Source organism: Nilaparvata lugens, chromosome X (assembly GCF_014356525.2).
Source record: "Nilaparvata lugens isolate BPH chromosome X, ASM1435652v1, whole genome shotgun sequence".
NCBI classification, from domain to species: Eukaryota; Metazoa; Arthropoda; class Insecta; order Hemiptera; family Delphacidae; genus Nilaparvata; species Nilaparvata lugens.
Window position 1 is genome coordinate 90,522,424 of NC_052518.1, and position 17,013 is coordinate 90,539,436.

The window sequence follows — 17,013 nt, forward strand, 5'->3', positions numbered from 1 at the left end:
TGTCATTGAATTCATTGAACGTGTTGCATGTAGTCTCATTATAGAATGCAATTTTATTCTATGTTCTACAGTTATCTTTATTCTACACAATTACAATTAAAGTAATATCATCACCAGCATTTTCAATATTTAAGTTATAACTAATTTTTCATGGTGGAAGTCATCCGTATTTTACATAAAATTTTATTACTGAAGAAAAGTTCTTTTACTGATGATTTTTATGTTACAAATAATGTGAACAATAAAATTGATTTGATTTGATTATTCGCTGTTTTAATAGCTTTTTTCTTGTGATGTTTGATAATGACAATATCTTGTCTTTTCAACTGGTATCACCAAATCCAACTTTGATTGAGGATTATGATGATATTACCCCACTTTTGAAAGTATAGGCCTAGTATATCGAAGAATAAAAGTAAACTAGACTTATAATGTACTTATACTTATATACTTATGCATGTTTGATTATGGTTTTTTGTGAAGTTCCTAAAGCTTCTGACATACAGTTTCGGAATCCCAGATTTGTAGGGTTGGATATTATTCACATCACCTACTAAGAACAGGTGAATGGAACGATATTTTCGTTACAACTGTGCCGATGAGTCTATAGATATATTCATCGTATAGATTCAAGGAAATCATGGAAAAGGTGACTGACCTTGACTATAGCTTTGGTGAACGATTCGAATGCTAATATACAGTAGACTGTATATTATAATACTGGAATCTACAGCATTACTACTGAAATTCACTCAAAACTGTCAGGACTCCCCATGGAATAATCTCAATGATACCAATCAAACCAATACTGACGGTATAGCAGTTGCCGCCACTCGTGTTTTTGTGTTTCTTTTCTCGGCGGATTATTCTATTGGCATTGACAAATGTTTCTATTTGCATATTTGGATTCATAGTGAGGAGGCTTCTAGATTTTAATAATTAACATTTAGGAGCATCGTTTTTATTAATCTGGTATCTGTTACAAATCAAGAGCAAATAGTTGTGGGAAATTGAAATAAACAATGGCTGGACAGTTAAGTAGATTGAAATATTTATTAATAATTAGAAGAAGAATGGGGAAAAATCTGAGAGAACCAAGGGAAGAATGATGAAATAATAGAGGCGAGAAACGAAGGAGAATTGAATTGAAGCTAAAGTGTGGATAAATACGTTGGTAGAGAATAGGGAGAAAAGAGCGATTACAGAATGGAAGATACGCATTTTGGGGACAGGAGAGAACAAGCATTTAAATATTTAACTAAGAAGAAGAAGAAGAAGAAGAAGAAGAAGAAGAAGAAGAAGAAGAAGAAAAAGAAAAAAAAGAAGAAAAAGAAGAAGAAAAAAGAAGATAAGGATTGGAAAAAGAAAAGTTGTGAAGCAGTGTTCCAATCGGTATTTCGGTGCAGGTTGGAAAGAGAGAGAATGCGCTGCGTCCAGCGTCGGGCGGACGAATGAATAAGTAGTAAATGAAAGTGTAGTACAGGCCCTTGACCTGGTAGCATTGCACTATAGCGTTGTAGAGGCTAGAACCTGTTCTTCACTCCAGCTTGTTCATTCATTCTCTGAACGGTGCACACAACAACATATCCAATGCCACCTTCATATAATATATGATACATATCACTTCCACTATCATCAAAAAATGTGTTCTCGAAATACCGCCACAAACTATACTGCTATGCGAGTTAACGTTCAGCTGGTAGAGGTCAATACATCTCTAAAATAATAAAGATTTATTTTTATTATAAAAATTAGAAGTGATGATAATATCTTGAAAATAAGAAGCCTTTGTATAAAAGAGTGGCAAAGGGGGCCTATCCTCAACTCCCATTGGAAAATAATACTGATATAAACAGTAATAAGTAAACAGTAAGCACATTTGCATGTATTCCAAGTAGTTGATGATAGCTTTTCTAGCCAAATCTAAATGCTAGTAACTGCGTGTAGATAGATTGTAAGGGGATGTGAGAAGCTCTAATACTCATAATAGTGATGTTTGAAAAATATATTTTGCTGAGGATGATGCCCAAATGAGCTCTAGGCTTGTGTGTGGGTAATTGGTAATGAGACTGATAATGATGAGTGGACCTACAGCTTTAGGAAAAGGTGTTTGAGCTCCGAAACACCAGGAAGCGATTTTAAACTCATAAGTGGTATTTAGAGGAGTTCGGCTATTAAAGTGTTCACCCCTACAACGGGAGTAGCAGTTACGAACTTCTCACTACTTCATTTTTTTATTTATCAGCTTCTTTTTCTTGCTGTCTTTTCATTTCGAGAAGAAATGCTGATCAATTCGATATTATGACACCTTCTTTCAAAAACAAAAACAGCAGATTTTTACAGAACTGGATAAGAATATTCTTCCTTGGTTGGAACAATCTCTCTTCTATCAATAAGGATTTCATAATCATTCATAGAATTTCTTCGTTAATATTAGGTTCACATTTTTAAAGTAGTTTTGCATCGGTCGAAGCATGTGGGAAGTAATCAGTAAATTAAATTTCAAAATGCAATTCTTGTTCATGGTTCAAAATTACGCCTTATCACTTATAACAAAAAATTGATCTTGGATGTGCATAATTCCTAAACAAAAGTGACTCACGAACAAGAATAAAAATTCATAACTCGTGTGGAAAAGAATTACATCACATTACTTCTGACTGGTAATTTAGCCAATCAATCAGATAAATTGTATGAACCTAGTAATTCTCCACAAATCCGTTTGAAGTTAGGGAATCCCATGACCTTTTCGTAACCGGGAAAATAGGATTACATAATAACTCCCGATGAGATTACGATTCTCATCATTTCAGATTTCCAGCTACGATTATTGAGAATCTTGTTGAATTTGAATCCATCTGTTTTGAAGTCACACCATAAAACAATATTAAAAAATGGTCGATTTTACATGTATTTCTTCCACATATTAGCCATACAACATCGAGGCTTGAATGTTTCTTTTGTACATTCCTCATGAATGTACAATTGTTTGTTCTATTCTGATTTGTAGTGTCAGATTGATGATTAGGTGAAGGAATTTAAATGGATATAACCTACATAATATTTGGACGATTTGAGATAAAATTAGGAAATTGAAGAAGTTTTAGGCAGTAGCCTGTTTTTTCTTTCCCGACTATTGTATTCTTTGCTCGATCCAATAAATAAATAAATAAATAGATGAATAAATAGATAGATAAATAAATAAATGAACACCTCTGTCAGCTTGAATTTATTATTCATCTAAGAAATCATTATTTATCGATAAAATCAATATTATAGATCGATTTAGCATAGTTACATCAAAGCAATTCATAACTCTGCTATGTTGAGTATTGCAGTTACGTAACCAAATTTCAAACGGACGTGAACTGTGTTTAAACCAGTACCGTACTGACATCATACTTAGTCGAAACACTGCTTCAATCTCGGAAGATAATAATAGATTCTCTCTCTAACTGACATGCGACTGTGAAAAGTATGTTCGAAGATTGCATTATCTGGGTCTGTGTGGATTGGAGATGTCGGAGAATGAAACAAGAATTTAAATGACAAACTGATGATCCTATCATGTAATATTGAACTCTTTCATGTAAAACTCATGTAATTTGTTACTGGTAAGAATAGTACCTATACTAAAATACTATCAGTGTAATATATCCATCACCCTTCGATCTAAGTAAGTTCTTAGAATTCCAGAAAGAATACACTTATATACTCACATCAAACAACTGGTCAAGAGAACAGACAAAATAAGACTCAGTTTGGTGTAATACTGATTTTTATCAGCTGTGACAAGTTCTAAATAGAGCGATTGTCTTTCTGGTCTCAAAATTTTAAAGTTTCTTCAGAGTTTGGACTTGTTTAATTGTTTTTTGTTGATTTAATTCATTTTTGAAGTATTTTTTAATTAAAAAATGAATTTTGTTTGTTTCGGATAGGAGGGTGTAATTGAAAAATGTGAAAGTAACACATAAGCTAGCTACATTTTGGACTGTTGTATAAATTATAATTGGAACTCAATTGGATTAATTTTGAGCTTGAGTTCTAATTTGTGTAATTTTGGATGATTGGATAAATTGAATGAAATTAAATTTGTCTTCCTAATCATTCAATTCACTAGCAGCAGTTGAGCTATAATGGCTTTCAAGAGTTTTCGATTCCTCCAAGGGTGATTCAAGCCCTATAGGAAAAGACTGATATTATTTGGCTTACACCATTCTTAAAATTTCCATTCAGCTAATAGCTAACAGGGCAATCAAAGTGGCAGAAATCGGATTTAGTTTATGTATGAAACTGAAAGATGAATCGGAAATTTACCTTTGAAATTGGAGAACCTCATTTTCACTCCTATACTAATAGATTTCAAGACAAGAACTTGAACTACTGACACAGCCCACTCACTAGTCAACAATGGTTCATGAATACTGTTTTCAAACTTCGGAAGTGAAAAACCCAGCTATTTTTTGAATTGATAACCTTATCATGAAATCCGTTATTACTCATACATTATACTGAAATTGTAATTACTCATCAAAGTAAATCAGTTAAAGAATGTATCTAATATACAAGAAGAAATATAAGTGTTTGAATCATGGTTGAAAACATTCAATCTACTTCAGGCCATTACATCCCACGTGCATTCATAACATTCTGCATTTGAAAGATCAAGAACGATTACTATTATCATTTAGCGTATGGCAGGTGCAAAACACATAAAAATCTCATAAGTCTCAAATCCAAACATATTCACTGTATATTTAATTCCCGACCTTGTGTAGTGTTTGCTGTTTGGACAGAACATAAGTTTGTCTGACCGCCATTATTTGCTAGTACGATATAAAAACATCAAATCGATTACTAGTACTGTACTTTGCTATCAATTTCTCAACAATCAGATAAGAGGTTGAAGAAGATTTAGAAATCAAATTTCAGTTTGAAAAGCTAACTTTAGCTATAATGAACAATGTCATCTCTCTGTGATTTGTTGGTGTATAATGAAATTAGAAATACTGTAATAGGTATTATTAGTTTTTTGGTTGAATAGATTACGAGGACCTTTATTTGATTATTTTGGTTTATTTGGTTAAATAGGTTTACGAGCATTATTAGTAGTGGACAATTAAAAAAATTTTCACCATTCTATGCTGCAGCACATATTGAAGTATTGTAACTTGACTTGAATGAAAACTATGAGAGATGTATGTAAAGTTTTACGGTATCATAAGTGATCTCCGAATACTGTACTGGCGCTCAACTGAACAAATCATTTATGCCAGAACTTCTTCAGAGTTCAGAAAAATAAAATCTTTAATTTAAATACAATATTGAGGTATTTTTTTCAGTTGACATATTTTTATTTTGTACTGAGCTACTGAGTGTATTTTCCCCCCCAAAAAAACATCATTCAGCTATAGAGATGAACGACAATGGATTTGAATGATACATTTTTATAGTTTACTCATTTGTATTGATGTGATTAAAATATTCATTTATATAGACTAATTGGAAATTGGAATTATAATTGTTTATTCGTTAACAGCTATGCATGATCTAAAAAAAATTTTCAGCTGTGCTTCTAGTGGAGAAGATTGTTTTAATTTTCGGAACAAAATATTTCAATTATTTTACAGTTTTGAGTGGTAAGTAGAAGGGATTTTCTTATCAATTCGGATCTTAATCTTTCTAGATTCAAAATTAATTGTTTCAAGTGTTTGTGTTTTGTTTCAATGTGGGAGTTAGTGAAGAATTGAAAAGTCGCACATAACCTTTATTTGGACAATTTATTTTATGAAATTGGGATGAAAAGAAGTCTTGGACTTTATTCTGCTTCTTTGTCCTTGAGTTGATTGTGAATGATGAATAAATAAAATAAAAATATCTAGCACATACACATTTTTCCTATGCAAGCGGTAGCCTACTTTTTCTAGGCAATTGGTGATCTGGCAGTACTCATATCTCAAAATCATTATTTCATTTCAATGAAAAATGAATTGATTAAAGAGATTGTAGTGATAAAGCCTGAATCAAGGAATAATTGAATGGTTGAGTATTCAATTTTTTCAATTCAGATGTGCTATATTCTGATGTAAAGTAATGTAGTACTCAAACACGCGGTGATTTGAGAGCTCAAAAAACATATTTACAACGTGAAATTGGAAATTTAAACCAAGGAAAAGTTCATTTTCATTAGTATAAAACAAATGTTTGAAAACTCTATTTTTGAAGCAATGTCGAAAGTAATCGTAACACTGGAAACATGATGGGTTACAATGAATCCTAGACTGAGTCATTTTTCAATATCTTGGCAGGTACAAAGGTACTAAGATACTAGGGCACCTTATCGGTGCTGTCACTTCAATAAATTGCAACACAAATTATCACCTTCTGATCTCTCAGATCAGCTTGTAATGGAGGATTAATAAATCTATGAGGTTTAAACAGAAAGAAGATATTATGAAATGGGAACTCACCTGCAAATGAACCAGTAGTCAAAAATTTCGGATCACAAGAAGTAGTGGGCACTTTCGGGCATCTGGTGGGAAATCCTTTGCCACACAAATCCTCAGCCGATTTCAAAATGACCATTTTTGGACTGGAGCGCATCAGAAGTGTTCTTTTGAGGTTCAGACAATCGTTTTCGATTTTCTTCTTTTTTTTCGACTGCTTTGTCTCAGCACAGTCAGATTCATTTTTGCGAGCTTTGTCTTGGGCCGCTGAAAGGCTCTGATTCCTGAGATTCGCCTGGAAGAAGCCTCGTTCATCTCTTGTCGCTGGCCTCAACGGATTCACTTCCTGTTCTAGCTTCGACATTCTGCCACTAGATAGCTGCGAGAATGTCGCAACTAACAAAAAACGCTCTACTGTAAGTCGCGCGCGATAACATCAACTACAACGGCCTATCAGCTGGTGAACACCATGTTTACGTCCCCTGTAACATACAAATCACCACTTGGTTAGTACAGTTCACAAATTCATGATACATCAGTGAACTTCGAATACATCACCCAATACATATCACCAGCGAAAACTACTATAATAAAATACCCTATATCGCTGGCCTTCTGTGCTGTATTCTGTGCTATCACTCATTACAGTACAGTCAATTGATACGCATATCAGTAATGAGTACAAACGCTCCTTAACTAGTAAGGAATGGTGAGTCAGTTATAGTAGCTGTCGCTTTCTGAGCTCATTGTACTAAATAAAATCAAATTAATCCATACAAGCATGGGAGATGCTTGATACTTTGTTGTCGGGCTGAAACAGGCTGAGAGATTCCGCTAAAAATAGACTAGTACTTTGAGGAAAATGAAAAATTGCTAGAATGACGTGAGGATAAATTAAGATACTCACTAAACTTATTTATAATATGGTTCTTATTCTTATGAATTTTAATCCAAAAACTGGATTCGAAGAGTACATCCCTTAGTAAGAAAGTTCATAATCATGAAAATGAGAAACTACTTTTTTGGCGTTGGAACTTGTTAAGGAAAGCACACAAACTTGAAACTAAATTTGTGGGACGATAAATTATTGGGAATATGCTATTGACAAGAAAATATTCTATATATATAAAATCGAAATGGCACTCACTCACTCACTGACTGACTGACTGACTGACTGACAGACTCACTCACTTACTCACTCGCATAACTAAATATCTACCGGACCAAAAACGTTCAAATTTGGTAGGTATGTTCAGTTGGCCCTTTAGAGTGCACTAAGAAATCTTTTGGCGATATTTTAACTCTAAGGGTTTAAAGTTCGTCTTTTAGCATGTATATTCTTCTTATTCCAATATCTTGAAATTATAATTGAAATGTCCATACCATATGTTAATATAGAACTATAATCTAGAAAGAGTACCTCTTCGAAACAGATGCTCTGCTAACTAAATTAAAAATTTTGTCAGGTTGGCATTAAGTTGAGTTGACTTTGTTAGGTTGGCACCAAGTTGAAGATTGAAATGCATTTATGATAAATATATGAAAATATGATAAAAATATGACATAACATTTCAAATTTCGTAGGTGTGTTCAGTTGGCCCTTTGGAGGTGCAATAAGAACGGATTTGGAAAAATTTCCAAAGATACGCCCAAAATCTGCGTTTTTTAGCGTTTTCTCAGCTTTATCGAGAACAAATAAACAGAAAATGTTCAAATTTACTACAGAAGCTCAGCTGGGGTGCAATAATGTTGTGTTGGAAGAAATTTGAAATAACGCCAAAGATACGCCCAAAATTAGCGTTTTCTCAGCTTTTCTGCGTTTCCTCACCTTTTTCAATAATTGATGGAAATATATTTAAAAAAATTCAGTACACAGGTTTAGCTGAGGTGGAAGAATTTTGTTCGCCAAAGATATGCCGATATAGTAACAGGTGTTTTCGAGATCAAATTGACATAATACGTTCAAATTCGGTACAGAAGTTCCACTGAGGTCTACATGCAGGCGAGCGAAGCGAGCCCGCTGATCTCAGTTTTGGCCGATCCAGCCGGGGGTCCAGGGGGCGGAGCCCCCTGGCTAGACGGATATGGCGAGCGAAGCGAGCCTGTCGGCTAGTATTATATAAAACTAGTATTATATTAAAATAGTAAATTATAATAAAATAGTATTCTATTATTCTACTAATATATAAGTTGAAACTTAACAAGAGAGAGCTTGAAGTTGTGCTGCGACGCTGCGACTAATGTAAAAATGGCCATATTCGGAATACTTGGGCGTGTCTAGTCTCGGCTAATGACAGTAGAGCTCAACCTTCATTGGTGAACGGTTAATGGCCAATCGTAAGGCTTCTCCCATAGCCTAATATACATTCTGGTGCTCATTGTTCAAGCTTCCAATTTAATAGAGATTTATTATAGTGGAGCAACTAAAGCTAGTATCTCAAATTGTTTCAATAAAATAGTTGTTTCCACAGTGTCAAGTCTTTTTTATTTAAAATGTAATGACTAATGACTGGTTATTTAAAACTAAGTTGAAATGAAGACAAAATGTCGGTGAATAAGTGGTAAGTGTGTAGGTCCTATATCGCAGCAGACAGTTCTCAATGCAGAAATCTATATTTTAAATTGGTAATGTTTTAACATTAAATCGAAAATCAAACATTGGACAAATACAAATTCCAGGACATTGAAAAAACATCGACAAGTGAGACTCAACAAATAAATTAGAACACCCATTAGAAAGTGATTAATTAAACGTGTATTAGAGGCTAGGTAGTACGTTAAAAGACCTGTCAAAAGTCATAAAGTATTCAGCGGACTCAGCTTGACATAGGATACTACTCATGCTCGCTGTGAAGCATTGTAATGCTTGTCAATGAGTAAAGACTACATAATATAGCCATAATGCGTGTTCAAGCGTCCAAGTCCAATGAATATTGAAAGTGCGACGTTATTTTTAAAGTCAGAGTTTTAAGACCCGGAAGCTACTCGCTATAGGCTTGGGCTTTGAAGAGACTCGAAAACAATAGTTATTCTAGAATGCTGCAGAGAGTTTAATTTATTCCGAGCTTTGTTCGCGGACGAGCAATTATGGAGTCAATGATATTTTCATTTACACGACTGTGGCCGTAATGGTAAGGCCATATTTATCGGTTTCCTATGCTTGTATTCAATGGTATCCTAACTCCTAAGCCATAGTTCACAGTCTTACTGACTGATGGCCATGAGAATATTTCTTTTTTTGGTCAGGAAGATGAAATGAGACGTGAGTTCAGAAAAGTCGCAGAAAAAAAGCATTTGAAAACACTACTTGGTTATCGTTTATGAATTTACTCTTTGAATATGCCTTGGTCAGCAAGATAACGTTTACAATAAATACTTCAAGTATGAAACTGGGCATTGAAAGTATCTCATCTTTCAACTGACTTGAAAATCACTAATGAAATAATTGATTGGGAATAGAGTACTACAGTAGAGTTGAACTTGAAGTTAAAGTTGAAATTCAATTCTGCGTAACAAAGTCAAATTCCCAAAGAAATCTATCTTTGATAGGTCGTGTCTCCAGGTATGTTCATACCTTAATTTATTTGACGATCATTTTTTTGTGTAGTGCTAGGACATAAGCTCTATTCTACTCTGCTTCCAGTTCGTTAGGTGATAGTTCTAAAAAGAGTTGGTAAAATTAAAGACGAATGTTAATTAAAAATATAACCTATTTCAATATTAAATGAAATTCGATGAAAATCAATATTTACTGAATGAATTAACTTCAAATTTTTGGGATAAATTTACAATGCTTATAATTTGCATAATGATAACTGAGGAATACATTTACTTAGCTTGTACTTTTACAGTTAGCAAAAAAAGAAAAGACTGATCATGGGTGGGGGTGTGGTTTTGATAATATTCTAATTCTTGGGGGAATCAAAAAAGGTCAACAGTGTTCAAAATGATGACTTTTGCGGGTTCACAAATCTATAGGGAGGTCAGGAGGATGAATTGGTCTTGATTTGTGGGGGCGCCTTAGGGGGGTGGGTGTACTTTTGTGTTTATTTTACATTACTCTGGATACTTGGATTATAATCATACATGATCGACTGATTGGAATATAAAGTATTGTTTGATCCATTGCACACCATTGAGAGTTGAATCGGAGGAGAAAGAAGGAGACGACGAGAGCAACAGCAATAATGACGACGAAAAAAATATTACAGAGAAACAGAGAGAAAGAATAGAAGGTGGAGAAGGTGGAGACGGAATCAATTGACAAGTGACAAGGATGTGAAGCGTCTTCACCTTTGTGTACTCACAAATACCAGAAAATATTATTGTGAATGATTTTATGGCTCCGGTTTTAGAGTTCTCCTCTTTATTCATTCATCACTAATTACGGTAAATGCCATTGTCTATTCCTACGTTATGACATAATTTTCAAAGCCATCTCAGGATTTTTGGCCTTATATTGACGTGAGAAACACTTTCGACTCTTCTTTACCGTAACTGTGATGCTGTTTTTATTATCGTTTTCACAAAAAAGGCCGAAGCAGTAAGCTAATAGTATTTTATAATAGTAGCTTATACGGGATTTGTTGGTTTCTTCATAGAAAACTATGAATGAATTATCTCAATCTTATTGAAATCATTATTTAAATTATATAGTGTAAAGGTATTCTTTAGATACCATACACAGTATACTTTTAAGCAGCTTGGATATCGCAGCTTAGTTAGTTGATCCCTTGTCAAACTGATTTCAGGGACGTGAATGATGTTATAATGGTGGTATTATAAAGAATGAATAACCAGGTAGCATTGGGAAAATATTAGGCCTAATTGCAGAACCAATAAATCTACTTTGCCAGAGATTTTCCAACAGGCTTGAGCAAGGCTTTGATTGTTCAGGTGCAAACAGAACGAATAAGCCACGATCGATGTTACGATGCCGCTCAACAACTAGTAATTTAGCAATGATCGAAATTTTTGGAGTCTTTGGTATATATATAGAAGCTCGATAGTGAGCTGATATCTACATATTGACCCAGTGGCGTAGTGGAGCGCGAAAAAGAGGCCCAATCCTAGATGATCCCTCCCCTCATCAAATTTCACTAGGTGAAGTCTATAGGGAGCCCTAATTAGTTCCAATTATTTTCAAAATTTGAAAGAATAGTGATAATATCATCGCCGAAACTGTTCATGTTTCATATAAGATAAATAATAAGGATACTAGTGATTTTCCATAATTTAACATTCACTCTATTAAATAATCAATTAGAATAACCAAGAAATTCTTAAGTCAATACCATACTGGTTTTCTCTCGAATAACCGAATTCCAGTAAGTGGGCCAAGTTCTTCTTTATCGACTTGTCAATCAAACATCTGCTTTGTGTGGAAATTCCAATTTCTTGGTTAGTTCCGATTTAATACATGAGCACCAGATTGCACCAGATATACTTAGCTATATATACACATACATGGTCAAAATAGTGTATTCTAGAGCTATATAATTCGATACTGCTTTTCCGTTGACATGACAACAATACCAAAAGGAGATGAATTCGTGAGTTAATTCAGGCAACTGGAAAAATAACGCTATTTTGAAAGCATGAGTTTTCACTCAAAAGAAACAGTCTCATTACATTTGGATCTCTAATTGTAATTACTGAATGTCGTAAAAGTGATCATTTTTGTGAGGGTGATGCCTACATGAGTTCTAGGTCTGTGAATGTGTAATGAGAGATATAAGATAGACTACATTCATCAATATTGTTACTAGACTGGTCGCTTATTATGATTATAACAATATTTATAATTCTACAAATTATTATATGATTACAATTACAGTATATGATTCTATCACATTTTCATGATATCAGAGAATTGTATAAGAATACATAATCATATATAATAATTCATAGCAATATATTGAAACGAAATAAGATTGACAAAATAAAATAATAGTGAATATCATCTATAGTACAGATCAACTGAAGAGGTATCAAGAGAGGAATGGTGAAATAATGTGATTATTCTTATATGCATTTCTGTTCCTCATGATGTATCAAATAAGATTGAAATAGCAAATCTTCAATATGAGATGGATACACGTAAAGTGAGCAGAGCGATTCTACCACCTACTATATTCTAGGGATTGAGAAATATTCAATTGATAAAAAAGCTCCCAAGGATGTTTACTTGCAGTCAAAACAATGAATACTAGAAAAGTTTCCTTGAACTAGAATTTTTTAATGTAGAGTGGTATGAAATTTCCCATCATAATAATATAAATTGGAACATTGGAAGCCAAGGTCGAAGACTGCTAGTCTTAGAAGCTTACAAATCTAAGGAGTCCCATGAAAAAGCAAATAATTGTTTGAGAATAACAAGAGAGAAATTTTTGACGATTAATCATTTTTAGAATTGTTTGGGTAGTAATTTGTCGAACACGTGAAGTCACAGAGAGAGTTATGTAGCTCTTAAGAATTACATAACTTTACATAACATAAGATTAAGAAAATTTAAAATCAAGGGTCAAAAATAATTAATCCAGGATTCCTATATGATCACATCAATGTTTAAGAATGTTCTATTATTGTTATCAACACATTTACGGCAATTTCTAAATTGTTTTGAAAGTGATTATAAAATTGCACAATCATCAATTTATTTATTGGTCTAATCTATCACAAAGCACATTACAGATTTATTTAATTATCTATCACAAAGCACAAACTACGGCAATAATTTTCAAATATTTATTTGGAGAAGAACGAGAATTATCACTTATTTTCAATAACCAAGCTATTAGTCATCAATTCTGGCTGAAGAGTTCGTTGGGTTTTAAATCCTTTCTCATTGAAATAATTATCGCGATTTTTAGAAAACTGTACTTATATTAGTGGAATAGTAGAAAATTATTACTTGAAGGAGGAGGAAATGATTGGGATGCTACTGGTTCAAACAAAAATTGTCTCATTAGTCACATGCGCTCAATTTGCATAGTCTAGAAGTTGTAGTTTGTAGACGTGAAAAGTAGGAGAATAAGAGAAGATGTAAAATAGTGAAGTAAGTTCTGAATTTTAAAACTGTCGAGGTAACGGTCTGAACTCACAATTAACAATGAGGTATACTTTAAATTGATAATAGTGATTACGTGAAAATGTTCAAGCTAAATGAAATAGTGCAATCAAATAAGTAATAGGGTTCAAGACTTGAATCGATCTTATCCGATCGAAGAATGAATTATCATATTAAGTTACTATTCTTCATTAGAATCACAGCCAGTCTTGGAAATTTGGAAAGATAATGAAGAAGATATTTTTGATCAGTTACTAACAAAATGTTTTTGTATATATTTTTCGTACACAGACAATTTTAAATTATAAAATTTTTTGAATCAATTATTGAAATTTCTTGATGAATACGAAGAAAATTCTAGAAAAAAATTGGGTAGCTTATGATATCAATTCAAAATTGCAGAATGTTTTGATCAGAACATTATCAAAGCTATTATCGGAGACCACCAAATGCATTTTTAGGTCTTAATAAAGGGAATGAAATTTCAGAAGTTGACACGTGGTATCAAAAATTCTAGGATGGAATTATAGGCATAATCATAATTTGCAGCAGGGGAAATAATGATTTCAAAGTCATATAGTTTCAAGATATGAAGATACATCATCTGAAAATTATCTCGGAGAGATAAGAGATTCATTTGTTTTGGATTCGAGAAAAACGAAACATTGTGAATTCATAAAAGTTACTATTTTGAAAAGATGATTCACAATATTCCCAAATCTTTCAAGATAAATATAATTAATTGATTGATAGATTATGATACATTTTTATCGTGTTTTACGATTTCTTGATATGAACAATGTGAACTATAGTTTCAAATAAAAGATTATTTGATTTATTATGATTAGTAATTTAATTAATGAATAAATGAATAAATAAACATAAAATGAAATCATTGAGAGATTGCTAAGGGATAATGGTTTCCATGCTTGAAATCACTTAAAATTGGGGTGAATTTGGAAACGTTTGAGCTGGAAGGGTTGAATCACACAGCACAGGGGTGAAGCACACCATGCAATTGCATGTGAAAAAATGCGAGCACATGTTTCTCAGAAATAAATACATTCTGTTAGTGTGAACTGCACAAGCACTGTTATTTCGACTCTTTTTTAGAAGAGAAGAATTAGTATTTTAGTCTACCTGATCGTAAGACACGGCAATGCACGAGCTGAAGCAAAGGCTGGGAGAGAACTATTCTACTAGACTACCATCATCTGAACTCCGAAGTCTGGAGAAGGCCTCCACTCCCTCCACGTGTGACTCTCTCTCTCCTTAAGGTCTCCCCTCTCTCCCTCAAAAAGCACACATTAATGCACAGATTCTTTACAGGTTGCACACTTCGTCAAACGAAATGACATTTCGCTCCTCAGGACAAATAACTGCTTTCTATGTCATCGAAAACAGTATACTGTTTTGAATAGGCCTACTGCATTCATGTACAGTAGTTTCTAGTTCACTCGAACCTTGATAAGTCGAATTTAAAGTGGTAGAAAAACTTGAAGTTGTATAATGTTTGAAGGTTCTATGAAGTTCTAAGTCATCCTTATATTGTCTGGATGGTATATTATGATTGATAGTTTTGTATTGTCGCAGAGCGCTGCGTTTCGATGCTCTTATGTTTGGATGTAATAAACGTTTCCCAAGAATAACGCAGAATATCAGAGCTATAATAACTCTTAAAAAGAAAAGAGAGCTAACTTAAGAGAGCCAACTTTTATTCATAACTCTTATAAAGAAAAGAGAGCTATAATAATTCTTATAATGAAAAGAGAGCTATAATAACTCTTATAAAGAAATAGAGCTATATCAACTTCCTCCTGAAATAACATTATTAAAAAATGGTGGTTCGGAATCGGGATCCTTCTGAAACTGTTGTCCATCTGCAATTTGTCCATCATCTCTTTAATGCCATTGATTCCAGGAGTGATACAAATCACTCGAGAATCACAAAGCAGATAGAATAACGCACTTTTCAATGGGAATTCAGTGGAACAAACTCTGAAAAAATTATTTTTAGAGCACGGTGGTTTGGGACCCACCTGAAAATAGTGATTCATTGATCTTTCATCACAATTCAACTTGTAGAACAATGTACAGAGTGAGTCTAAAGTATGGGAACCCTTCAATAAATTGAAGACTGTCGTAGATATAATACTGTAACTTTCAGGTTAAGTTACTGGACGAATAATCTACCTTTTGACGTACAACTTAATTTCAACCCCTCATAAGGGGTTGAATTGGGGGTTGCAACACGAATATTTCAAATGTAAACACTCCATTGTGTGGTACATCATTTTAAATGCCTTTTTAAGGAGAGGAAGATGACATAAATAAAAATGTTCTATAATACTTTTATCCAAAATGGCGACTGATTGAAGTTTATCAATCATTTCTTTAAAAACTGATACTTCAACGCCGTTTTGGATACAAGCATCGTAGAACATTTTTATTTATGTCATATTTATTGTTTTAGAAAGGCCTTTAAAATGATGTACCACACAATGGGTGTTTACATTTAAAATATTTGAGTTACAAACCCTTCATTTCCTTAGAAACTAAAATTTCAATCAGCCGTCATTTCGGATACAAGTATCATAAAATTAATATTTCTATTGATGTGATACTTCTTGTTTTATAAAGACCTTTAAAATGATGTACCACACAATGGGTGTTTACATTTAAAATATTCTACTTACAACTCCTAAGTCACCACCTTATGAGGGGTTGAAATTCAATTGTACGTCAAAAGGTAGAGTATTTGATCAATAACTTACCCTGAAAGTTACAATATTATATCAACAACAGTTTCAAATTTATTGAAGGGTTCCCATACATATGACTCACTCTGTATATTCAACCCCAACAGCTTAGAACTGTTATAATTAACCCATTCGAGTTCATCTAATTTTTCATTTGAAATGAGAAAATAAACATTTTCAATTAATTTCATCGTAATTTTTATGATAGATTAGTATTAACGTAATTTCATGAATGATTTAGGCTATACAGTCGTTCTCGGGCAGCCGAGCGAGACAGTAGTGCTGTGACTATCTTGTGATTTGATTACACTATCTGCAACTCTACGAAATACAGCAGGCTTGCTTCTACAATAACTGCTACTTGTATATTGGTAACATGAGTTTTTCTCAGCACATAATTTTGCACCCTTCATTCTACTAACTCTTTTTCTTCTTATTCCCTTCTTTTTTCCCTTACATGTTCCCTTCTTTATAAATTGTATCCCCATTTCAGGGGCTTCCTTTTCACAAGTCGTCACGATAGCCATCTTGACGCAAATCTATTTATTCGAAGAAAGGGATAGCCCAAAGAAATCCTGTTGTTTTTTTGAGTTGAGAGCTTTAAAGTATGGGTGATAAGTCGGTATGCACGGTGTGTCAGGCTCCGATAACAGCAACAAGGAGCAATATTGCTTGCAATGATTGCAAAAACCGTTGCCATCCAAATTGTGTCAACATGACGAAGGCGGATGTGGATTTT

General features: G+C 33.4%; 1 protein-coding gene across 1 annotated transcript in view; it reads right to left on the minus strand.

Moving 5' to 3' along the window:
* The window catches only part of LOC111061823 (scavenger receptor class B member 1), a 78,644-nt gene extending 63,853 nt beyond the window's left edge, over positions 1 to 14,791 (minus strand). The window contains exons 1-2 of the mRNA XM_039442647.1: positions 14,656 to 14,791; positions 6,471 to 6,928 (exon numbers count right to left, since the gene is read on the minus strand). Coding sequence (XP_039298581.1) covers positions 6,471 to 6,810 — 340 coding nt within the window. The 5' untranslated portion in view covers positions 6,811 to 6,928; positions 14,656 to 14,791. The remainder of the gene's footprint in view (positions 1 to 6,470; positions 6,929 to 14,655) is intronic.
* Between the last annotated feature and the right edge of the window lie 2,222 nt (positions 14,792 to 17,013).